This window comes from Hetaerina americana, unplaced genomic scaffold (genome assembly GCF_022747635.1).
Source record: "Hetaerina americana unplaced genomic scaffold, ioHetAmer1.1.p SCAF_4, whole genome shotgun sequence".
Classification (NCBI taxonomy): Eukaryota; Metazoa; Arthropoda; class Insecta; order Odonata; family Calopterygidae; genus Hetaerina; species Hetaerina americana.
In genome coordinates, this window is record NW_027286985.1 from 235,391 (window position 1) to 261,783 (window position 26,393).

The 26,393-nt window shown below is 40.5% G+C and overlaps 1 protein-coding gene across 1 annotated transcript in view; it reads left to right on the top strand.

Moving 5' to 3' along the window:
- Positions 1–26,393, top strand: part of LOC139692396 (G-protein coupled receptor Mth2-like) — a 130,536-nt gene that overhangs the window by 52,976 nt on the left and 51,167 nt on the right. Inside the window, exon 2 of the mRNA XM_071590563.1 lies at positions 18,111–18,189. Coding sequence (XP_071446664.1) covers positions 18,111–18,189 — 79 coding nt within the window. The remainder of the gene's footprint in view (positions 1–18,110; positions 18,190–26,393) is intronic.

A 26,393-nucleotide genomic window follows, 5' to 3' on the forward strand; every position in this document is an offset into this window, starting at 1 on the left:
GTTCGAGTTGTTGAGCGGGTGTAATTTGAGAGAAGGGTTGATATGAGAGTGGAATAAGAGGGGGAAGACGGAGGGGAAAGTCAATCCAAATTGGTCGAAGCGACTCTCGAGAAATCCCTCAAGGAATGAACCTCAATACTCAAGGAATATCCGCAGTCTCAAGAGCCGAAGGCAGTATGTAAGAAACTCTTAAGGAAAGAGTAAGTTTCCTTTCGTAAATTAATGCCAGACCTGTCACTGCAGAGAAGAAAAGGGATTGAAGTGAAGGTTTCGTATTAAATTATAATTACCGAAGTTTGGAAATGGGAGGGCGGTTGAATCAACAGACTGATTAACAATCTGGTTCCGTTTTTAGTCATCAGGATGGAACTATTGGTGCTCGTGACTGCTGGGATTGGTCTTAGCTTGCAAACTAGTTAATTCGAAATCAGACTCCTTAGGATTCGGATGCTTGCTAGGCTAACTGCTGATATAACTTATTCATCCGAGTCCGATAAGTGGTCGCTAGTTCATTGCATGTTACTTCGTACTGTAGTTGTAGCCCATGCATGGTGTGCGACTCTTCGTGTGTGTGGATGCACCCCCTGCCATCCATCTTCCCGCTGGCTTGCAGGGTATTATGTAGATGCAGATGATCTTCAAAACTTATCGCAACTTAATCACTTATATTTTTAGTTAGATTCATAAATATCTCAAAACATCGCTATTAAAGGCGAATCTTTATCTTTTAATGAATTTGCTAACTTATTGTATTGCTAAACTTTTACTCGTTAGTAAATATACTGATCAAGTGCCTTAAAATACTAAGTGAGAGTGTTGGAATGAGGAGTGATTTTCTCTTTAATAATACCGTTAGAAATCTTTAACTCCAGATTTATACTCATTTAGTTTTAAGATTCGGTAATTTTGAAGGGAATCTTCCGAAGAAATAGCTGACGTAACTTTACCCGAAAGAAATAGGTTTTTTTTTATGACGCCCGCATGCATACAAGTTCGTCCATGCTTTACGAAACGTATAGCTTTATTTTTTAATGAATAAAATAATAACATGAAAACGGTTAGAGTGTTAATTCAAACCTGATGGTAAGTGTAAGGGACACTTATGATTAAAGAGCCATAGCTATGTCCTCTCTGGGCTCTTAAGGAAATGGTAGTATATCCGTAGGGCACTAGGGTATCAATTTTATGCGTAGCAGGGGTCTAAATTGATCTCTCCAGGGTTCCTCGAGTTGGGGCGATATAAAGGTTAATAGATCGTGCGGGTGGCCAGGCAATACGAAACGTCCAATTCTACCAAAACTCCGAGGCGTCGATGGATGTAATCAACCTATCCCCGCTCGAATGTCATATCGATGCCATTAGCCTTCAAGCAGCTATCACGTGTAATGTTAACGATTAGAAATTTCGATTGCTATCCTGTTTGTTCAGTCTCTCTTCAAATAAATGATGTCGTTCGATTTTTATTTCCCATCCGGCTTTTTCGTTTTTGAGAAGATAATTTCATTTTTAATTTCTCAAGTATTCAAAAACAGCCCACACTGACCTTTTACGGAGAATAAATGGCATACGCTTATTTAGAAAAGAAGACAATATCGGTCAAGTTTCTTTCCCAAGACCTTTCACGTCACAAAAACACTCCAATCCAGCCATATGCTTCGGTGGGAAAGAAATAATTATACTTATTTTAGGGTTTATTTCAACCCCGTTTTAATTAACACCCGGGAGCGTATTTATCTTGACTAAACTAGGAGGATATTATTTTGAAAATCGGAGGTTTTTCGGTTGCTTGTTGAAAAGCTTCTCCTTCAGTCCACTTAAAATATTAAGTTGGCGTATTCATTAAAGAAATAAATAGCATTTCCTGATAATTATTGCCATTTTTTATGAATCTTATTGAATATGTATGTACGAATCTTCATTTCGATATACCTGTGTGCGTGTGTGTGTGTGGACAATGACTCGCGAGATGCTTGCGAGACCGCATCACGAGCTGAAAGTTAAAAAATGCGACGCCAATCCCTCTGGACATGTGCGTCAGCAAGGCGAAGCGCTCCTGTTCAAGTGGAGAGGCGGGGACGTGTTCAGTGACTCGCCTTGTGCCGATCACTCATTGACAAAACTTCCACGGAGGGGAGAGGCGCGGGGTTTATTTCTTGGCGAGCGAAGACCGAAAAGTTCACCTCTTGAATGTTTAAGAGTGCTTGACCTTGGGCAAGAGCGACCGAAGTCGTTTTATTGCTCGCAGAAGTCAACAGACGCCCGGGCGCGAAGCGAGAGGAATTTTCACGCGATGCAAAAAAAAGACGGCGTCAGGAGATCGCAAATTTGTCGCATCTTGCATTTTTTTAAATCGCAAATTACGGTTAAAGCGGCAGAATATGACTAGAGGCTATGCAGAGTTTTTAGCTAATGTACGATGAAGTAGTAAAGTAATAATTGACGAATAGCGAAGTTACGGTTCATACATTATGCCACGCTTGTTTTGTTCTTCTGTCAAGAAGCGTCCCCTGCCTAGTGGAGGCACGGTGCGTGGCGCTTTGCGGTTGTTTCCTGACTGGTAGGTATGGGAGGATGTTTGTGGTCAGTCAGTTTGTTTGCATTCGTCATAAACGGGTCAAGATTAGAAAAAAATACTAGACGCTTCGGATTTTCTGTTATTTTATCCCTGCTTAAGTTTTAAAATTTACTGACGAAATCGTTGTATCGATGTAATCTGATTAAAATAATAAATTATGCGTTTACAGCGATTGCATCGCAATGCGGAACGAGACTGGGTGTTCTGAAGACCCAGCTAAACGTATTGGCACAGCAATACTTCAAAAAAATACCAAACTATACTTATTCGAATATAAATATTGCCACAATAATTACCACCTCTCAGTAAATTACAGGGAATGGTTGATGGATTCACCTCGAGAAGCATAATTGATATGTTGGTTATAATGATAAATATTAAATTGACGAAAATTGAATTTTTGAATTGAACCGCCGAAGGGGTCCGGTAGTCCTTGTGAGTAGGGCAGAGGCCTATTGATTGGATGGTCCGTGTTTGATTCCGGGTGACGTCCCTGGGTACCCTCAACTTCACCCGAGCTGCGGGATTTTACGGTTACCAGACGGTTCTGGTACTGGGAAACCGTAGGCGGCGGCACAGGGGAAGGAATTGCCCCCCTCATTACGCTGCTAATGTGTGAATTTCGCACGCCGTCTCAGGGTTCAGATAACGAGGTTGAGGTCCAATCTCACCTCAAACCAACCCTTCGGGAAAATGAATTCGTTTTCTGGGCGGTACACGCTCAGTGTTTTTGAGTGCTTCGTACGGAATGAGTCATGTTCAACACAATTTCTTTTTTTTTTTTTGAAATTATGCTACCAGTGTCATCGAGAAACGCTTGAGGGCCAAATGAGAATACTGAGGTATCGGTTAGGCATTTGAAGGGTTAACTGTTGCTGTCGCATTAACCCTGATTGATTTCTATAGATAGCCAACTCCAAGCGGAGTGAAATCTGACAGCAAAGGGATGGATGCATTTCATTTCGTATCGTACGCTTCGGTGGCAGGTGCCTCTGTCTTTCTTTCTTTCACACGGTCAATTGGCCGTGGGAGAGGAAAGGCGAGAATGATTCCCTAGGTTAAAAGACCTCGCTTCCGCAGGAAATGATGGTGAGCGTTTCGCAAAAATCATCAGCCTCTCCAAGTTATCGTTTGATTCTGGAATTCTAAGTGAAGAATGGGGCATGTTTGGGATGGCTTCGTATCCTCGCTTGCATGGTTGGAATGTAAGCGAGGAAAAGAACCGGAAGCCCTTTGATCTATTTTCTTCCTTGGAAGGGAAGGATATTATTTAATCGTAAATTAAAAATCCTACGGTTTTGTGTGACGCGGGCCGTAATCAAGAGACCGCTGCGCGCAGAGTGATTCCTACCTTATTCCCACACGAGGAAGACCCAAGAAAAGGATTTCGTCTCCGAGTGATGACGCACTCAGTCTTAGCAAATAATTCCCGCGGAAATGTCTACATATCTCCTGGCGTCAAAAGAAAAATACCACTTAAGTTATCAAACTAAGCGAATTTACGTATGCTATATATATATGGTTCATTAATATCTAAGTAATGGACGGAATGCTACAAAAGATATGCTTCCCCTTTCATAGATTGATAGAATTGGTAGGATTTTTATGCAGCAATTATTTAGGCAAAGCTGTTTTTTTTTCGATTGAAAAACATATTAAAGCATGCCAGGAATGATATCCGTAAGCCATAGGGTGGCCATACTAATTCCATTTACAGAATAAAACTTTTCTTTATTAAAATGCTCAAATGGAGTACGAAATATATCCCTTTTCAGTATTTCTGATAAAAAATTATTTTCTCCGTGTTCTGTGCCTTAATGAATACGTTGAATACTGTTCTTTGTGCCAGCAGAGTTACCAAAAGCAAATAATATATTAATAATAACTAGGCAAACTTAAGCATGCATGCCAACCCAGAAAAATATTTGAAAGTCTCGAGTGGAAGCACACTATTCTCTTTTTTGGCGAGTTATGTTTTCTGCGAATAAAGGTTTATCATAGTCGTTCGTACATTTTTGTACAAACAAAATTTTCGTTCGCACATATTTGATATTGCGATAATCCTCGAGTGCGGCGTGGAGCTAGATTAGGAAAACGTTGCAACTTAGTAGCGTATCTTAGTAGCGAGCAGCTGGGCTGGGAATCACTCACGGAGCGAAGGTTAAATCACAGAATAAATCTCTTGCATAGATTGGGAGGATATCTCTTTAGATGATGAAGATGATGTCGAAAATGTATTATTACGCCCATCGTAAGAGAGATCATGTCAGTATAAATAGAAAGATAAGGTGTGGAAGAGAGAGATTTAAGATGTAATTTTTGCCACGGGAATCGGAAGGGATCGGAATAAAATTCTCCTACCGCGGTGGGGGTAAAAAATTGGTGTCAGAACAAGTCTGGCGTGTACGCTCTGCCGCACACCCTAGCGATGGCTTGCGGGGTACTAAAAAATGATGGATACCTACTCGAGGATACAACTAAACCGAATATTCATTTGCTCACCCTACTAATATTCCGGATGATCTCGTCAGGCGATCATTCGTAGGCGAAGGTTTCGTCCCACATCTCCTCGTGCATCAACCCCTATTTCCCAAAGGAATCCAACCCCACAACTCACGCAGGGGCGGAAATGGCGCCAACTCTCACCAATTACGACAAATTCACCTCGGCAATCAGAAATGATTACAAAGTAAGTGGCGTTACAACTAATTGTAAGAGACTGCCGTCGGGTACCTAGTCGCGGCACCGACTATCGCCTTCCTGCTTCTAATCGTCCTGAACTAATCTCGCTATTCTCTTCCGGCCAGCAAAAAAGCGAGCATTTGGTGCTCTCACGAAAGCAGCAAGCCGCTGCTCGGCTCGCGTGGCTCATTTGCTGGCGGCTGCACCGAGAAGGCAAACGATCCTTGCTTGTGGCGCCAATCGCTGCCCTTAATCCCTCGTGAGATTTGCTCGCGCCCTCGGGGAGAATGGGGGTTGGCTCCTCAACGCTCAAGTTCTTCCCGTCAAGATAAAAAGGAATACTTCTGCTGGTTGCAAATCATTTTCACGCAGGTTGTATTAACGTCGGTCAAAAGAGTACGGATTCTAGAATCGCCTCACGGCTACGAAACATAAAACGAGGCCACGACACGCGCGATTCTACGCGGTAGCAAATTATTGCCATTCTGAACGGAACTGTGCGGTTTTCCTGTTTCTTTCCACGTTGCCTAGACTCTGGCGGGCCACTGACTTCTTCACTTTGGAAGACCTTTGATTCTTTGTCCTCATCTTCTTATATTAACGATTTGTTATCCTTTTTTCATTGCATTCCTTGCAATAAATATCTTTATCAGAAATTTACTAATTTAATTACATCTTAGCGTAATTTAAGTCCCATAGTTTTCGAGGCACTTACTTATTGTGAAGGAAACGTGAATGCAAATGAATGAGGTGCGAAGAATGTTCCGTGAGAGATATTAAACCTTCGGTTGCTATTGGATTCAGAGGAAGAGTGGTCCTAAAGGTCAACATTCCCGATCACACAAACTCGCACTTACTCTCCTTCCTTCTCTCTCTCTCGAGAGAGAGAAAGAGAGATTTCGAATCGATGGAGCTCTTCTCGACATCCCCTCAACATCTTATCCATAACCAGTGTCTGCCCATACGGGCTGTCATTAATCTTGAAATAGGGAGTCTCAATGAGATCTCTCGTTTCTAGGCATTGCCCGGTCATCAGCAATGCGTGAAAACCAGTTGTTCAAAACGTAATATCCACACAAATGCTATACATAGATGAAGCAACTAAATGTACATCCAGATGAAGGCCCATTCGTACTACGGTGGGAGACATCAGGTCAATAAAATGAGAGAGATTAGCAGGACGGATGGGTGGAAGATTTTAATTTTTCTCCACGAACGTTAAGGGACCAAAATAACTGTATCCGAAGGTATTGGAAGGGAAAGAGTATTTTCTTTTTGCATTCTGTATAGCCTATTATAATGTCATCATCTCATTTAATCTCAAAATCTCGTATTTTCATACTTTTAACTAACAGCTCCTCTCTTGTGCGTAGAGAAGTACATCTCACTTAACGACCATAGTTCATGCACCTGCAGTTATTATGATCGATATTTTTTGGATTATTTGACATTTTTACATTTTCGCTAAAAATTAAAAAAAAGCTTAGTAATTGATGTTTCATGCCTGGTGTATACACACACACACCCTGATGGTACCTTTTAGGGTACGTATTTTTTGTATAGAGAGATAGAATACCATTGTTAAAATTTGTACGTCAGGATTTTAATCAACGAGTAATTAATTGGCATTTTTCAAGTGTAACTAACTGACAGCTGACAGAATGACATCTTTCTCATCACAAAAGGTAGAAGCTGATAAATATTAAAACAACTTCCATGAATCTTTATGAACGTTAAATTTGTTCTGTAACGTGTTCTCTTAAATGCACCAACCAAAACGCGTACTCCATATTTAAATGAGCGAGGCATTTACCCGCGAGCTTAAATTGTAATCTTTTTCATTCGAGTGCATAATATTTTTTCCTGGCCAAAATTCCATTAGAGTACATTGCTCCGCCCAGCTGGTACTGGATGAATTGGTTTGGCTAGCAGTCACAGGAAACGAACGCCGCAGGATCACGTTGACAGTGTGTGGTACTGCGGTGAAGTGTCTCAGAGATTATATTCCTGTGGTGGGGTGTCCTGGGAAAAGACCTTGGGAAATAGTATATGGTAGAAGCGGACTTCGGCAAACGGGGCTACTTCGGCATTCATCAATGTCTCACTAACCTCCAAATCTACATCGATTTAAATGTCAATTCATTGGCAATTTCCACCTCTATCTTAAATTTACTTGCAGCAAATTTTATGGAGTATGTTTACCCTTATGTGTGCTATATCAATATCACATAGCTGCATTTATTGGACAAGCCAACAAATTATGATTTATTAGAAGAGTACTGGGTAAATGCGATGAATAGTTCAAATAGAAATGTTATCTTTCGCTAGTTAAGCTTCAATTAGAATACGTAGAAAGCATATGGGATCCACACGAAGTTGGATTGATTTCCGAATTAGATAGCGTGAAGCGTAGAGGAGCTACTTTTGCAAAGCCTTTTTATGATAAACTGAGGAGCGTATAAAAATGATAAATTACAGATTAAATATCTTGCAGGATTTGAAATGAAGTCTTTAGCAATGATGTTGAAAATGTAATATTAGGCCCATTTTACTACGGTAGGGGAGATCATGTTTGTAAAATTAGAGAGATTCGGCGTCGAACGGATAGGTTTAAGATGTCATTTTTCCACTGACGATGAGGGGTCAGGATAACATTGTCCGACCGCGCTAGAAGGGAAAAGTATGTTGCATAAGTAGTCTGGTGTATAATCACCCCCTGCCATACACCCAGGTGGCGGCTTTCAGGGTACAATGTGACTAATAAATAAAAATAAATTTAATTCTGCTTAGGAACTTACTAGCACGACCTTCGTGTGAATAACTTTGTAAAATTTACCCCCTTTTTATAAGCTTAAGTAAATTTTGAAACGCGCATTTGCAGCGGTATAGAGCTACAATGGCCTCATCAACTTCTATTTAAAAAACTCAATAATTGCAGCCCTTACGATTCTGGTTAAAAAAGTCTCAAGGATTCCTGTGCCATCCTGCTCTAGGTCTACGTCTCGGCGCTCAGGAGAGGAGGGCTCAGGAGGTAGCCAGAACGACAACGAAGGAGGCAACATCCTCAGATGGAGACACCATACTAGACTACTTAGAATGTAACAAGTAAAATACTTTTTCCCCTCTAGCGAGTTCGGTTACAGTTATTCTGATGCCTTATAGCTCGTGAGAGGAATGGCATCTTAAATCTGTCTGTTCTACACCTAATCTCTCCAATTTTATTGAAATTATGTCTCCTACCATATTGAAAATGGGTTAATAATACATATAAAATAACAACTTCTTGGTGGTGAACTATAAAAATTCTTATGGGGAATTTGAATGAGACTTAGGTACCTTTCCACGAGAGGAGGCTGTTGAACCAGGCACAGTGGTTTATCAGACTGTGTGCTTTCTCAGAATAATCACCCTGGGCATCATCTCTCCACGCTGAGATCGTCTGAGGAGTCGTGAAAGATGATGCGTTAAGATTCGATTCGTTCAAGGCTCGCTTTCACGATGACATTTCTTTTGTCGGGGTTTTAAAACTCTTTACCTCTCCCTCTTTTCAACGGCGATATTTCCGCGGCAGTCTCTCCTCCTCCTCCTCCTCTTGGCTGCCTTCCAGTCCCGCACATCGGTCACCCCACCACGCGCTTCTGGACGGCAGGGAAAAGAACGTCAAAACTGGAGGCGGAATTCAGATGTTATCCGAATTACAAAGAATGAGAAAATTCCATCAGTCTGCTTACCTCGTGCTTGGGAAAAGCGGATTCACAGCCGTGGAACGCCCCCTGTGTCTTAAAAAGGTGTCCACGCAGGTTCCGTGGACAAAGTATTATTATTTTTTCTCAAATTTAATATTTCTGTTTTTCTCATGGGATGCTTTTGTATTACTCATTAGTCAGTCAAGCCAAGCAGCCAACACGCAGCCAAGGTGTTGAAGGTAATGCCGAGTGACAAATTCCAAAGAAACTGCGGGAGATACCGCATCAGTAACTTTTTCACGGAGTCATCCGCTAATGTGCACTTCAATGCAACAATTTCAGAGTGTAAAAATCATTCGCCTTGACTGGGATTCGAACCCAGATCCCTCTATATCCGGTCGAGTGCTTTAGCCACTTAAGCTACCGAGGCGTCCTCTTAAACTCTGAAAATTTGGGGCTTTTAAAGGAACTAGATGTTATGACGAAATACCGTACATACAATGTCACATGCATTCGTATGACTGTGACATTGTATGTACGGTATTTCGTCATAACATCTAGTTCCTTTAAAAGCCCCAAATTTTCAGAGTTTAAGAGGACGCCTCGGTAGCTTAAGTGGCTAAAGCACTCGACCGGATATAGAGGGATCTGGGTTCGAATCCCATTCAAGGCGAATGATTTTTACACTCTGAAATTGTTGCATTGTAATGCCGAGTGTTTAACCCAAGCAACGCGAAGATTACGGGATGTAGATTAAGAGGAAGCAAGAAAACCAATCGATCAAGATTCTCAAGAAGGACGGATGAGGCAAACATTAAAGGTGGAGGAAATAAACTAGACGAAGTGGAGCAGTATTTCAAATATATTTCGGCGGTATTTTAGAGGAAAACGGGCATAAGCAGGAGGATTGCATTGGCATGTACGTTAGAATTCCCAAGAAGAAGAGAAATTATGAAAGGTACCGAAAGTAAATATTGGTAGAAAAGATAGGTAAAAACTTCAATGTGGTGCGTAGCGCTGTATGGATCGGAAACTTGGTCTTTCAGGCGAGTGGATGAATGTGGATCATAGAGGCTTTTGAGATTTGAGCTTGGAAAAGAATTGTGAAAGTAAGTTGGAATGAGAGGAGAATGAAGTTTTGAAAAAACGTGTAAGAAGAGATGAAATTGATTGGTAAAATCCTAAAAAGGCTGTAAAAGTGAATGGAGGCAGGTACGTAGTGGAGGCATTGAAAGAAGTAGTTGGATGTTAAAAATCGAATTAGAAAGTAGAATTCTGAGTAAGCGGGGCATAGGAAATAATAAAACAGGCCTTTTAGACGACTCGAAGGCAGTTAGTTACAAGGTACGATAGGTAGTACTGAAGGAGGAAATGAGGTCGAGCGAAAGAGGCACTCCGAACGACACATTGGCAAGACGCAGCGCGGGCCGTCCAAAAAAACCATTAGTTCACCAATGGTTGATTATTTCTTACTTCCTGGACAAAGACGAGGTTTACAAGGAGACGTGATGTAATGGGCCGCAGAGAGAATGCATATATATCATTCAGGCTTGTTTACCTGACCTGAATGATATATTTATTCGTTCCTTTGTTCGCTCTTCACGGATTTTGGAAGCGGAACGTGCATTTAGAATTTGGCGTAAGTCGGTATCAAAGGAGGATCGGCTTGGAATCCTGGCAGCATCGGTCTCATCGCTAACGACACCACATTAGCAACGCGATTCCGAAATGTATTATGGCAAAAGATCAGTCGGTGCCTACGTGGACACGTTGGTCGCTTGGCGAACTGCGGAAATGGCATTTTGTGTGGCAAATATTTCACGAGCATATTTCCAAATTAACAATGTTATTCATGATAAAGGATTATCTTTTTCCTTATAAAAATGAAAATGAATACATGCTGAGGTCTTCATGGAGAAAAAGGAAATGAGTCGCTTAGCAAATATTTTCATACAGATATCTGTTTGCAAAAGGAAATATCTCGGAGAGAAATGATTAAAATATAAAGAGGCATTAAATGAAGGAATCATTTCAATAATAGGCATTTTTGTGCAAATGTATTTCGAATGGAAATATGTTGGGGATTTAATTATTTCGCAGCTGAAAAAGCAATCTGACCTGGACTTAGTTTGGCATATTGTGTTAATTGTGACGAAAGAGTGTTTATCTATAAATGTTTGACGCGACAAAACTAATAACCGATATCCTTTAATTTACTTCCCGTGGCAAATTTTTATTTGGCAAAAATTTTGTCAGCTTATACGAGGGCGGTTCAATAAGTTCCCGTGTTAGAAATGAAGAAACCATTTTTTCAAAAACTGTTTTTTTATATTTCAACATAATCCCCTTTCAGAAAGATACACTTCTCCCAACGTTCCGGCCATTTTTTTAACCCCTCGAAAAAATAGGATTTGTCGAACTCTGCAAAATACGCCTCTGTCTCGGCGATAACTTCCTCGTTTGAGCTAAATTTTTTTCCCGCGGGCCATTTCTTCATGTTAGAGAATAAGAAAAAGTCGCAGGGAACCAGATCGGGTGAATAGACGGGGTGCGGCAGCAATTCATAGCGTAGTTCATGCAGTTGACAGCCGGATCAGCTTGTTGTCCACCGTGAGCAATCCCGGCACCCATCGGGCCGACAATTTTTTCATCGCCAACTTATCATGTAAAATATTAATTGCCGTTCCAGTCGACACACCCACGGCCTCTGCTACTTCGCGCACTTTCTTCGTCGATCAGCGAGAATCATGGCGTGGCCTTTCTGAATGATTTCCTAGGTAACCACGTCTGCCGGGCGTCCTGGTCGCTCCTCATCAAAAACAGATGTTCGCCCACGTTTAAATTCGTTGAACCAATATCTAACAGTGGTCATAGATGGCGAAGTGTTCCCATGAACAGCATCCCACTTTGCTTTTATCTCCTCGCATTTCTTCCCATCCAAAAACAAAATGCGAATTACCGAACGGTACTGCTATTTTTCCGTCTTAGCGAAAATCACGAAACACGTCTTACTCGAATGGCTGCCAAATCCAAACTAACCTTTAAATCAGTGTGAAATTTGTTTCACCGTCGTTTGAGAGATGGCAGCACACGATGATAACATAAACTTCCCTCTAGAACACCCTTTGTCGTCCAACACGGGTACTTATTGAACCGCCCTCGCATGGACCAAAGGCAGCATTGTTTTTTAAATCCTCAAAATCTTTATTGATGCAATTTTAGAAAACTTAAGGGCTCTACGTAAAACCCATAATTTTTAAAGAAATACTACTTTTATGGGCATATTCGGAATTCCGGCCTGGATGAATATTAGTTTTGCGAGGGTGAAACATTGCGGTAATTTTAAAAAAATCCAACGGCAAGGATTGGGCGAGTTGTTGGTGACCTAACACCCTCCGCCACACGCCCTTGCGGCGATTTGCGGGGTATTATGTAAATGTAGATGTAGAAGTGATTGTTTTTAGTGTGGTCTACTCAGCAAAAGGGCAGTCATCTCCAAAACAAAAACAATTACGTTCTTTCTTTTTCCAATAAATCTCATTTCTTATTTGGATAATTATTCTCTTCTTATTCTAAGATTACCTAAATAACATTCACACTATTTAAAGGAAGAGGCGCGGCAAATACTACCTTGATCAAACAGTTCCCGGAATAACCACCGTGTGGCGCTCCCATCGTTCCGATTTGAGTTCTGTTTTTTTTTGTTAAATTGGTACATCTGTTGTTGATATTCCCTTTAAATCTTAGTGTCATAACTTGACATTTGCAAAAGTTACGTAGCCAAGAGTACATCTATCTCTGTGTGTGTTGGCGATTTTTTACAATTTCAGAAATGGATTTACATTTGCAACAACGAACTTGTATTAAATTTTGCGTAAAAAACGGATTTAGTGGCGCACGGACGTTGGAAATGTTGGAAAAGTGTTTCGGCAACGATTCTCTAAAAAAAACGGTCGTTTACCAGTGGCACGAGCGGTTCAGAAGTGGTCGTGAGTCAATCGAAGATGATGAACGCAGTGGCAGACCATCGACATCGAAAGTCGGTGAAAAAATTGATAAAGTAAAAGAAATGTTGGTCAATAACCGCAAATTAACCATCAGAGAAATAGCGGAGGACTTGAACATTGCCTATGGATCCGCCCAAGACATTGTGGTTAATGATTTGGGTTTCCGTCGTGTAGCAGCCAAAAGACCTCAATTTCATGCAAAAAAGAGACCGTGTTGACGTCGCAAAAGACATGATTTGCGAGGCTGAATCCGATCCCACATTCATCAAAAGGATCATTACTGGAGACGAGACGTGGGTTTATGAGTACGACACGCAATCCAGACATCAGGCAAGTGAATGGCGTTCACCAAATGAGCCGAGACCAAAAAAACCACGTCGTTTTCAGTCAAAAAAGAAGGCAATGCTGACGGTTTTCATGGATTACAACGGTGTAGTGCATCATGAATTTTTTCCAGCAGGCCAGACAGTAAACAAAGAGTATTATTTGGGCGTTATGAGACGTTTGCGTGAAGCAATTCGCCGAAAGAGATCAGAAATGTGGGCAGAAAACTCGTGGATTTTGCACCATGATAACGCACCGTCGCACAGTGCTATCATTATTCGTAATTTTTTGACGAAAAATGCAACAAATACCATCCAACAGCCACCGAATTCACCTGATTTGGCTCCCTGTGACTTCTTTCTGTTCAATCGAGTTAAAAAACCATTACGGGGAACGCGTTTTAGCAGCCGAGAGGAAGTAATGGAAAAATCGCAGGAAGCACTGATGGACATACCGAAAACCGAATATAAAAAATGTTTCGAGGATTGGATCAAGCGCTGGCATAAGTGTGTTGCAGTCGGTGGGGATTACTTTGAAGGGGACAATATAGATTTAGATGAATAAACTTGTATTTTTAATTTTCTGAATAAATTCCGGGAAATTTTTGATCAAGGTAGTATGACTTCCCTCTTTGTCAACCGCTGTTGAATCGGCCTTCTGAGTGTATTTTCGGGGCGCAAATAATAACAGTGATATCTAACCGGTTATTTAGAAAATAGGATCAGTAAAATGTAATATTTTGATACTCATATATATTTTCGCTATTATTAAAATCAGCGTCCAAGAATATTATTTTCAAATAAATGACAAAGTACGTAGTTTGATAAGAATTTTCGTGAGCGTTATCAATTTCCTTTCAAACAACTTTCAGCGACTTGCCTTAAGTGTGTTGCCATTTAGGCCTGGTGAAACATAAGAGCAGCAGTGCGCAAAATATTTCTTTACAGGCTTTGTATCATTTTCTCACAATTGTAAACACTTAAAGAAGACTTATTTCACTCCTTCACCCCGGAAGAAGGCCAAACTGTTTGGTGAAATGATTACCAGCTCTTTATAAATGTCCTGAGATGGAAATCAGATGAAATAAATAGAAGTGATGACAACGAACATGATGTACTTTTAAGTCTTTCGGATCGTCTTTGAAATTTCTCTACCTCTTCAAAGCTTTTTAATCTCATAATATTTCGAACCTTTTTCAATGACCGGAATGCATACATTTTTCCAGTTAGTTTGAGTATTCTGTGGAAATGGTAATAGAGATATAACCTCATATCAAGACAATTAAAACATTATATTCTGCACTGCGATGTATGCTATACCTATAAATATTTCATCCTATGGAAGAAATTACAAAAGTCCAAAAGCGAGACATGTATTATAAGCCCTAGCATTTTTGAGGACTTTAAATCATTAAACCTTGAATAATCAACTGTGAAGGTGTGGGTTGAAGTAAGCCGTCGCTTTCTTTGAAAACTCTTTTCGAGAAATAAGAAAGTATTCATGTTGTCATTGTCTGCCCTATCATCGTATAATCTCGTTCACTCAAATCGAAGATTGCTTGCGTGTTAGCAGACGAGAAGATGAGCGCCCGATGAAGTCGCACGAGGGCGCCAGGAATCCTTTTCTTAGGGCGACGCGAGCTATTCCAGCGTCTTAAAACAACACGGCTCTCGCTCTTATCAATATTGTGCATCTTCAAACATCTTGGTCATAAATTATCGATTTTTAATGGCAATATAGAATCGGTGCCCGTCATTGCTTTGCTTTCACAGCAAAGGTATACAGCGGCTCCAGTCGTCCACAACAACGGTCCTCTCTGGACTATGTACATACGGACACACGATGCCGTGAGATATCCTTTGGGTGCCTCATAAATCAAATTTTATGACCCCTACCGACCCCGATGTTCACAAGAGAGATTCACGAGGATTACTTAGCTGTTTAACTTATAATTTCCAGTCTCGGTAAGAAGCGTTTAGTTTAGTATTCCTTACAACTGCAATAAGCCCTAATTTATAATAAAATCTCTTTGAAGCAAAAATGCTTGATTTTATTTTTATAAAAAATATGGGAATATCTTACGGAACATGAGAATCATACTTTCCAATTTCTGTAATCATTTTCAGAATCTTGAAAATAGCCATGGAATTCGTGATATGGTTATTGTTTTCGTTATTCATATAAAGTACATATATTTTTCTTTCGATTTTGCCATGCAAATTTCCACACTTTTGGTCTCGCAGAGGGCTTAATACGATAAGCTTAAATTAATTTTACCTTATGCTTAACTGAAAAAAGATGGATAACCGTTGATGCTTTGGCACGAATTTCGTATGTGTACATTGAGTGCAAATGCAACATTATCCCGGGAGATGGAATAAGGCGTTTAAATCTTCCTTGAAATGGGCAATCGGAGATGCCAATTGCTGAAAACCGATCGAAGGAATGTCCAATAGTCTTCCGGTGTTTCTCTACTTCTGTACCCATTGCTAATCTTCAAGTACTAGTAGTTATTAGGGGAGTCGACCGACAGCAGCGGTCATTTGCGTCAGAAGGGATTGAGGGGGGGGGGCTAATCTGGAAGGGGTGGGATGATTCAGGGAAATAAGAAGGGTGGAGAGAAACCCGGCGTCGGCACTAGACTACTCTCAACGAAAGACTCCAAGGGGTAACACAGCTGAACGTCCCGTCCGACGGACGGCGTACTCACTCAAAGTGCTCTCCACAAAGCACCTCAAGTAGGGATGCAACTGAATAATTAGGCCAACTCCGAGAAACGAACCCGGGCCCTCATGGTGAGAAACCGGTACATGAGTCACCGAACCATCCCGATCGCATTGTTCTTCAAGTTATACCTTCTGGAAATAGCTTCGCGCATAGCACGAATTTTCATAAATGCAAGACCCAAGTGCGTCCACGAAGGAGCAACGTCAATGATCCGAGCTTGATACATTTGGTTTACTAGCAGATTTCATCAATTCATCAAATTCATCAATTTAAATTATTTGGCAAGGCCAATGTAGTCGGAAAATTGAACTAATTCACCTTTGGAAGCATCTGCTTTTGCGCTCTTAGAAATGAACTTGGGTGTTTTTAGTTATACGAGTACATGTAATGCCTACTAATGACGCCGAACATAAGTTTCTCCGTGAAAATGGTAAAATGAAACTTCCGGCAGTTTTTTTACATTCTTCAAATCAGTTTGTTTGGTCAGTATAAATATATGTATCTGCTTTCGTAGACGTAACACGGAAGTGCCGAATAGTACAATACACAGTAACACACAGTATAGAAACACAAAAATAAAAGAACACTCACACGTATTTTCTTGATATTTCGACGGAAACAATCCGTCTTCCTCTGAAGATATAGAAGTAATGACTGATATGAATTAATGATATAGAAGTAATGACTAATATATATATATATATATAAAATATATATATATATATATATATATAAAATATCTTCGAAATGGAACGCTCTTCGGCGACACACAAATATATAAAAACACAGATGTAGATTTTTAGAATATAGAGACACAAAGAAAGGACACTCACAATTTGTTATTTTACGTTTCGACAGCACGGCTGTCGTCTTCTGAATCACTTCACAGAATTACAGAATCACTTCAGTCTTCTGAAGACGACAGCCGTGCTGTCGAAACGTAAAATAACAAATTGTGAGTGTCCTTTCTTTGTGTCTCTATATTCTAAAAATCTACATGTGTTTATATATATATATATATATATATATATATATATATAATATATATATATATAATATATATATATATATATATATAATATATATATATATATATATATATATATATATACATATATACGCAACTCTTATCACTCAGATCGTAAAATAATATTTGTTGAACAATGATAATGAAATATTTCTCGCGAGATGAGTGAGAATATTTTGCTGCATATCTCCCACTCAATGTCTTCTTTGCGTCTCAATGCTACCTAATGTATGATTGCACTCATCAAATGATGAACGTAAACTATCGAATGGTTCAAGAAATATTTTTGCTTGAATTAAACTTTTTGAAAGTAAACCGATGACACGATATTACTTGGAACATTGATAAATTGTCCAAAACTCGCACTGCTTCAGAAGGGCAAGGCAAATGGTGACCAAATAAGAGAAAATGCCCAAGAGACGGATTCAAGGACTTGTCCTTCCCTCCACAAAGGTAGCGACCACAACACAAGTACTCAAATGGAATGGCATCGTGCCATTTTGTGCCCTAATCCTTTTGCCGACGTCTTCCTTTCCATGCTGGTATTCCATCATCCCCTCTCGTACGCCCTTCGTCTATTTCTACATCTGCACGTCGCATTACAAATCGTCACGAGAGTATTAGGCCACCAGCCATCAATGTAAGCGATTGGCATTAGTTATTTTATTTCAGTAATATATTCTATTGCTTCAGGCTTCACTTCGTGGAAGTAATTGATATCCATTATTGAAATAGAAAGAAAGACTCGTACTTTTCCACAGATTTTAAATCTGTGGAAAAGTACGAGTCTTTCTTTCTATTTCAATAATGGATATTTTATTTCAGGTTTGCTCTTATTGTCTCGCAGGACAAATGTGATGTACTGTAATTGTCAAGAATTTTGACGACGAATTTGAATTCGAAAGATTGTTGCAAAGAAAAGACAGAAATATCTTCTTAAATCACCCTTTTCGACATTACAATGTAAACCGGGATTTGTTGACTTCCTTCCACATTTATGCGTTAATCTAAATTGTATAAAATTTGCCATAAAGATATATTTACGAGGTGACTGATTTTCATTATGGTTTCTTTATTTACAGCATTCACCATTGAGTTCTCATTCCTCGCCACGTTCTTCTGGCTCAACATAATGTGCTTCGACATATGCCTTGCATTCAGGTGAGTTCTGCCCCCAGATTTCTACTCTAGCACTTTTTCACCCGCTACTTTTGCCATTCGCGACTTGATGAAATTCTGGATTTTCCATCACATTCAAATATGATTTTCCCCCCGACAATCGCAATTGAATGAATTCAGTGAAAACGACTCTTGGTGCGATTTGGGAAAGGAATTTCCGAGAATCGTTAGCAGTCATCACGATCTATCCCAGTGATATCGCTTGGGTATCTTCGGCATCGAGTCTCTTCAGAAATATTTTTGTAAAAATTGCAAAGTTTAGATTGATGATATACAAAGAAACCCGTGAATAACGTGACTGTAGGTAGGCGCGGAAACAGCATTGTGGGCATATTGGGGAAAGGGACTGACATTAACTCCGTATCTGAAGAGTTTTTCAAGCTTCCTCATGAAGCGGTGATCGAAAATAATACGGTGAAAGGATTGTGATGACGAATATAAATCATAATAGATGCCAATATCCATCCGGAAATTCCCAAGATTACTGCGTTTATTTTATTTATTATATTTATTATATTTATTATATTTATTATATTTATTATATTTATTATATTTATTATATTTATTATATTTATTATATTTATTATATCTATTATATCTATTATATCTATTATATTTATTATATTTATTATATTTATTATATTTATTATATCTATTATATCTATTATATTTATTATATTTATTATATTTATTATATTTATTATATTTATTTACTTTCCCTCCTCCCCGCCACCCCTGTCCACAATTCGGCCCATTTCTCATTTTTCTGATTTATATTTTTTTATAGAAAAAAAACCTTTATTCTTTTAATTCCAAACGCCGTGAAACATATGTCCTCTGATTTCTTGAATAATTCATTGTTGGGATCTTCTTGGAACAAATAATCGAAGTATAATATTTTATGTAATATCTAGCGACGGACCATTTTTATTTGTTGTCCCATTAGTACGATACTTTTTTTCTCCTCACATATAAAATCACTAATTTTTTCCATGGCCACGATAATAGTCTGCAGTTTTGTTAAGAAATGGAATAATAATAAAAACTCCGTTGCAATTTTCCACAGTTAAAACTTTATTTCCGACCATGGTTTCGATACACTGTATCATCATCAGGTTGATGACCTGATGATGATACAGTGTATCGAAACCATGGTCGGAGGTTGATGACCTGATGATGATACAGTGCATCGAAACAATGGTCGGAAATAAAGTTTTAACTGTGGAAAATTGGAACGGAGTTTTTATTATGTCTCGATTCCACAACATCACGCCTGACTTTTCACTTTTCGTAAGAAATGGAATGTTTCAACTTTTGCAGTTGTATGTAGAAATTGGAAAATTAGCCGAAATATAACAAAATTCTGTTTTTTTTAATCCCAGCCGCTCTTTTATGTCTGAATTTTTTGCTCAGATAGTCTTCATAAAACATGAATTTTGCTTAGTGGATTTATTTTTCCTGCCAGGCACTACGGGTGACCTGTTGGACCTGTGAGATCCGATTGACAACCATAAGCCTATGTTTCAGATCGGGTCATCAGATATCCTAAACCCTTTTCTTCTTTGGCTCTTAACTTTAGGAAACAACTGAAGGTCTCAATGCACCCGTGCCCAGGGTGGTGCTCAGAATTGCAATTGTCACGCTGGGAAGCACGTGCGTGAATCGGACAGTTCACCTGGCCAATAAATCTGGTGACCATTCTTCCGTAGAATCAAAATTTTTGGCAAATGAAGTGAGTTTTGATTGGCTTGGCCAAAACTGCAGAAGACTAATCTATCCAGTTTCAAACCACGTTCTCGTCATCTCAAATCTTTCCAAGGATCATCGATGAAGCAGTACTTTCTCGATAGTGATAAAAAAGTCGTCCGAAGGTCACTCGAGTGCGTCCGTTCTTAAGAGTCGCCATACCGCATCAAGAGAAGTTCGAATGCCAAGTCGGACTTTCACCAAATGAAGATGTTTCTACACCTCCGTATCCGACGCCTGCCAAATTTTATTCTGCTTGTTCATGCATCGAGAGGGCGAAATATTTTTAATAGAATCCAATACAGCACCACTAAAATGTGTTACTTAAAAGTGATATTAATAGTTAGGTATTCAGAAATGATAAGCCATTTAAACTTGTTTGGCGATATCCTTCAATTTTAAATAATCCAATCTGGGATTGGATTATTTAACATTGATTATTTGCCACTTCGGTTCCTATTAAAGCGAATGCCATGACTGTTCATCTCTTACCGCTGTTTTCTGCCCATCCCCTTGCTTACATTATTATTTTCCATTAGATAAGGAAAATTGAGTCGGCCTAACTCCCAATGGGTCATTCAGCCGTTCCCATGCGCCTCTCGTACATTTTTTCCCTTTGCGGCATATTGGAATTCCGTTGTTTGAAATTGTTGCGTAGGGTTTAGTTGCTGGGACTTATCGACCGGTTTCCATGGTCCGTTTCGATTGCTTCCCGAGGGCTTGGGTGTGTCCCGTCGTAGTGAGGAAGCGTGGTTATCCGTCCCGGCCTTGTTCGTTAATTTGAAGAGAGCTGCCGGTCGCCTCGCCTTCCCTTCTGACGGCGCGGCGGGGTCGCGAGAACGGCGCGGGACGTGACGAGGAAACGGAGAGCGAAGTTGGGAGGGAGGGAGGCCTCAGCGTGAGGGCCTCGCGAAGAATTGAGGAGGAAGTAATCCGAAAGCGAGCCGACTTCTCCCCTCCACTCTCCCACCCCGAACATTCCTTCGTGTTGCCCTTCTCTCACGGCCAAACTACTCGAAGAATATTTAAAAAAATAATGTTTATTAAAAATATTTTTTAATATTCAACATTTATGCGTGTGTATATGTGCATTTCCCAACTTAACTGTTAAGGCTCTGCAAGACATACTATAAATGTATCTCCATCACTATTTTGGTCCTGAGAGTAGTTTGCTGCTCTCCACTTATTCATTCATTCATCTCATGGACCACAACCCTGGCGTGGCGGAAGGGCTCGTGCGTTTCGATGACCCCTAGAGCTGTCCTGGCGGACGCCCAACAGATGCAATTAGAAAATCAAAATGATGTCAGAATTTTTTTAAAAACTGCTCGGGAATTTATAATGAATTTTACTTCTGGGTGACTCCCCCTAAATAAAACATTAGGTTTTTCTAATCCTTTTACTACATTCAGTTGTATAATGATCGCAAATATTATATTTTGAAATACATGTAATACATTTAAATATTTTGAAAAAAAATGAATCGGTTACAATTTCAAATTGTTGTGCTAGACAAATCGGTTTTACCAAAATTGCTGTTCAAAATTTTGATCCATGAACACCTGCTTCAAGGTTGTGACCATCCTCCATCGATAATTTGGGGACAGAATCGAAGAGGGACTTCCCAAAACATTTGAGCCCAAGAAAATTTGATCAAACGTAACATTTTGATCATATACGGGAATAAAGGGCATTGTGTAATTTCGTGTTGTGCACAGAGCGCAATGAGTACTTGCTACATGGTCAAACGATCAATAAAGAGATTACTACTTACAAGTTCAATGCCATTTGCGTGAAACAGTACGAGAAAACGCCCGTATTTGTGGCGAAACAGTTGGTGGCTTTTGCACCACCACGGTAATACACTTAATAATCACTGCTCACTGCTTTGCGTGAATATTTGGCCAAAAACATAACTGCAATGAATTATGAGTATTTAATTGTGCTGGTGATCTTTGCTAATTGCAAGATTTGGCTGAAATCAAATGAATTTGTCATTTATTTGCACTTGGGGTTTGGTGCGGCGGATTGTTTACATGTTTCCCATTCCGAGGGCCCCGGTTCGAATCCCGACGTTACCAGAATTGCCAAGGTGTATCCGGGTCACTACTTCCGGTGTCATTTGGAGAGAGCACCTCGAGTGATGGACCGTCCGCAACAAAAATGTTTGATGGACCTTGAAATTTGGTGATCCCTTGGCATCATTCGTTAAGAGTAGGCTAATGCCGACGCTGGGTTTCCCTCTTCAACCTTCTTTCCCCGTTTCCTGTCATTTCTACCCCCACCGAAGTACCCACCTATCCCTTTGGCGAAAATGACCTCAGCAGTCGGTCCTCTCCCATAAGATCCCCTGCTATTGCGATGAATCGCCACCGCCGGACCCGAAAGATCGTGAAAATGTCCACAGCATCTTTCTCTTTTTCCACGTTTCTTCCTCGTTCATTCGATCGCTCTTTTTTCCGTCCTCCTTCGAAAATCACCTAATTTCCCCCATCTCGACCCCCGCATTTTGATTCCTCCCCCCTTTCCCATCCTGATCAACGCAAAAACGCATTGCGTGAGAGTCGTCATCTCGGAGGAGATTTGATGACGCAAGTGATCTTCCGGGAAATACAGGTTCAGCTTCGGAGAGAGATTCTGGTTTCAGCGCGCGCAGCATCTTGGATGTCGCTTCCCCTCGGAATTCCCGCGAGAGCGAACCACTTAAGGGCGAGAGGTTTCTTTCGGGAGGAGGGGATAGGATTTTTTCTCCCGGGAAAAAATTTCAAATATTTTTTGATGATTTTTTGTAGAGTCGCGCTTTGTTTTTCTGCGAGCTGACATATTTTGATATTCCCTCATTCAAGATTAGATGTGTCTTTTCCTGGCGTAGGAAAACACCCTCCTTGTTTTCATTCACAGGCGCTGTACTTCGCTCTGCTGAAGAGTGAAGTTACTTCGTTTAGAGGCTGTGATTTCGAGGAAAATTGGACTCAAAATCAAATAAGGAAAAAGAAATAGGAGATAGAGAAAGCCTCATGTGGCCGGCTGATATACGAGAACAAACCGATGGTGTATTTTTACACGGACGGCGAGGCTGCTATAGTAAGCTATCGCCAAACAGCTGCGTGCCCCGTGTCGACGAGGACTAACACTCGTGGGTGTGGATGGATCAAAACGACATTTCCTCGGCAGATCTAAATATTTCTATTCTAAGGAGGTGTGAGGAAGTTTTTGAAAGACAGACAGAATGTGTCGTGGCATTATAAGGAGCTCCTGGTGCTTGAATGAATCTGAAACACGAAACGAAAGGGATACTTGTATAAATCCCAAGTGAAAACAAATAAATTCCAAGAAACTGCGGGAGATGCCGCGACGGTAACTTTTAACGGAGTCGTCCGCTAAATGTGCATTACAGTGCAACAATTTTCGAGCGCAAAAATCATCACCGGAATTCGAACCCGAATCCCTCGAAGCAGGATAGGAATGGCGAAGAAGACTCCCTCTAAGAAGAAACTACCGATAACAACAAATAGGACTAGCATAGGCGAAGTGGTCCATTAAAACGTATGCATGCAGTAGACTTGCCTCGGATGTGAGACGTGGATAAGAAGAGGAAAGATGATTGAAGGCGATGAAAATGTGATGCTATGGATATAAAAGGAAATTAAAAAATGGATATGTCGAGTAAATGATGAAGAAGTACTTTTTTCAGTTTTGGAAGAAAGAAGTCTATAGGGGACACTTGGAAAAAGAAGACGGAAGTTAATCGGGCCCATGCTGAAGCACGATAGCTTAATGAAGACCAGAATTAATTGAGCAGTAATTATGAGAGGGGGGGGGGGGAGCAGGAGCAGAGGGATAAACTACGGGGAGCGGGGGGGTGGGAAACGTCGGCGCAAGTAGACAAAAGTGAATTGAGAGATTGGCAGGGAATAATAGCCAATCATGACACCACTACGCAAATATCAGTTTGATCATGCACTAGCTGAAAGAATATTATTCATACGTGCATTTAAATCATGAGGGAGGAATGTTAAAAATACGGGTCCATTTAAAAAACATGCCTGATATCGACAAAACATCTAAACCACCAATCGTAATTGTCTCCTACATGATTGCTGCCATATCTATATTGATCTCCAATGGCACGAGTGATGAAATAAATTTTAAATCTATACGTTCCACAATCTATCTCCCTGATTTTACGTACATGATCTTATCTACCATAGTAAGTTGGGGTCTGTAATATGTCCTTAACGTCCTTAGATAAGTAACCTGCCTCAAATCCAAGCAGTAAATTCAACCTGCAGTTAAGCCTATTGTAGTCAACTAGTGGCTCCCATCCTTATTCTTCTAATAGTATCGCGACACCGATACCTTCTTCAGAACAGCTTTTCACTACCCAAGCTGCTCTTCGTTGCACTTGATCTAGTTCCAAAATTAAACCTACTTCATGAGGACCCGTAGCGTACTCAAGTCGGGGCCTAACTAACGTGGAATTACAATGCTGCACGACCCTTTCATTGCAATCTCCAAGTATCCTTTACATGAAACATAACTTTTTAATTTGCTATTCCGCAACTTTCATGAATGTGTCTTCAGTGATCGTTTTATCGGAGTCATGCGCTAAATAGCATTAAATTCAACAAAAATTCTCCTTGGTCATGGCTCCCAGGTCAATAAGTTTTATGCTTTGACATTGTTGAATTCTGATTATCTAAGGTATTTTGTTGATTAGGGGTAGGATTTTGAATGCCCCTGGTAACTATTCAAATAGCGGATACTACTAAGCACTCTATTCGGGGATCTGCTCATCTTTTCAGCATGTTGTGTTTTCTCTTTTCCTTTGACTCATAGCGTCCTCAACCCTTCATGTGGCTCAAAAAACCCTTCCTTCCCCTTCCCCGCTTTTTAAGCTTTCGCCCGTCTGTCACGGCTTTCAGCATTGCCCCACTTCCCAATGCCTCTTTTATTCTATATTGCATCGCCTTTATCTAACTTCTCATAAAAAGTCATTCTCTTTCCCCTCCACATGTAAAACTTCCTCTGTGCACAATATCTTATTGCCATCCATTTTTGTCTACACCCAAGTAAATATCAAGAGGCTTGAGAGAAATTATCTGGCGCTATCTCGCACTCGTGAATCCGCGAATGATAAATCGAACACTAAATCAGAAAAGGATGATGTGCTCTTTAGCTCAAGTATGTCATTATCTGACTGTAAAATTATCAAGAATTGAACATTTTTTCGTGCAACCACGGTGAAGGGCATACTCATACCACCTTAACACGGCAGGCATGCGTTTCGGGACCAGTTGAACGTGTGCCAGTAGAGAGCATAATTTACTCAAATGTTTTATTAATTTGCTCTTCCGTGGAGGCATGTAAATTCCGGGATCCTCGGGGAAACAGCGACGCCATGAAAGTAGAAAATTTGGGCGAGAGACGGGAGGAGAGAGAGTGGAACAAAAGAAAATAATGTGCGCATTAACGCCTGATGATGAAATCTCACTCCATTTCTGAAATGGACATCTGACCTTTGGTTTTACCATTTGAAAATTTTCGTGGTGGTGGTATTTAGGGGAGGCGACCGACTGCTGAGGTCATTTGCGCCATACGGGATGGACAGGAAAGGATGAAAGGTGGAGAGAAACCCGGCGTCGCCATTAGCCTACTCTTAAGGGAAGGCGCCAAAGGGTCCGCAGCTTAACGTCCCATCCGACGGACGGCGTACTCAATCAAAGTGCCCTCCACAAAGCACCTCAGGCAAGGATCGGGATAACACTGAAGAATATCTGCCAGGATTTGAACCCGGGCCCTCTGAGTGGGAAGCCAGTACGATAGCCACCGCAGCATCCCTCTCGATCCCCCTTGAAAATTTTCTCTCAATAGTTTGAGGAAGTAAACAATTCCTTACTCGTTAAACAAAAAAATACACAGTTCACCCCATGAAAATGTCTAAAATGGTCAGAGTTTCATGCTTGAATAAACTACACCCCGCATATCGTATGTGAAACTCACTTGATTATATTCCCAACAAAAACAAGCCCGCGAAGAAAAATTTTCTTTGAAGGCAGTTTTTCTTTCATGTAGTAAAAGTTGAGAATTGTCCTTTTTGCGTGAACTCCTCGGTAGAACATTCCAAGAAACAGCGGGAGATGTCGCAGCAGTAACTTTCAACGGAGTAATCCGTTAATAGGCATTACAATGCAACAATTTCAGTGTAAAAATTATTCACCTTGACCGGGATTCTATCCTGGATCCGTCTATATCTGGCCAAGTGCTTTAGCCAGTTAAGCTACCGAGGCGTTCTCTTAAACTCGGAGGTTTTGGAGCTCTTAAAGGAACAAGATGTTGTGACGAAATACCGTACATGCAATGCCACAGGCATCCGAACCCCTTGGCGCCTTTCGACAAGAGTAGGCTAATGCCGACGCCGGGTTTCTCTCCACCCTTCA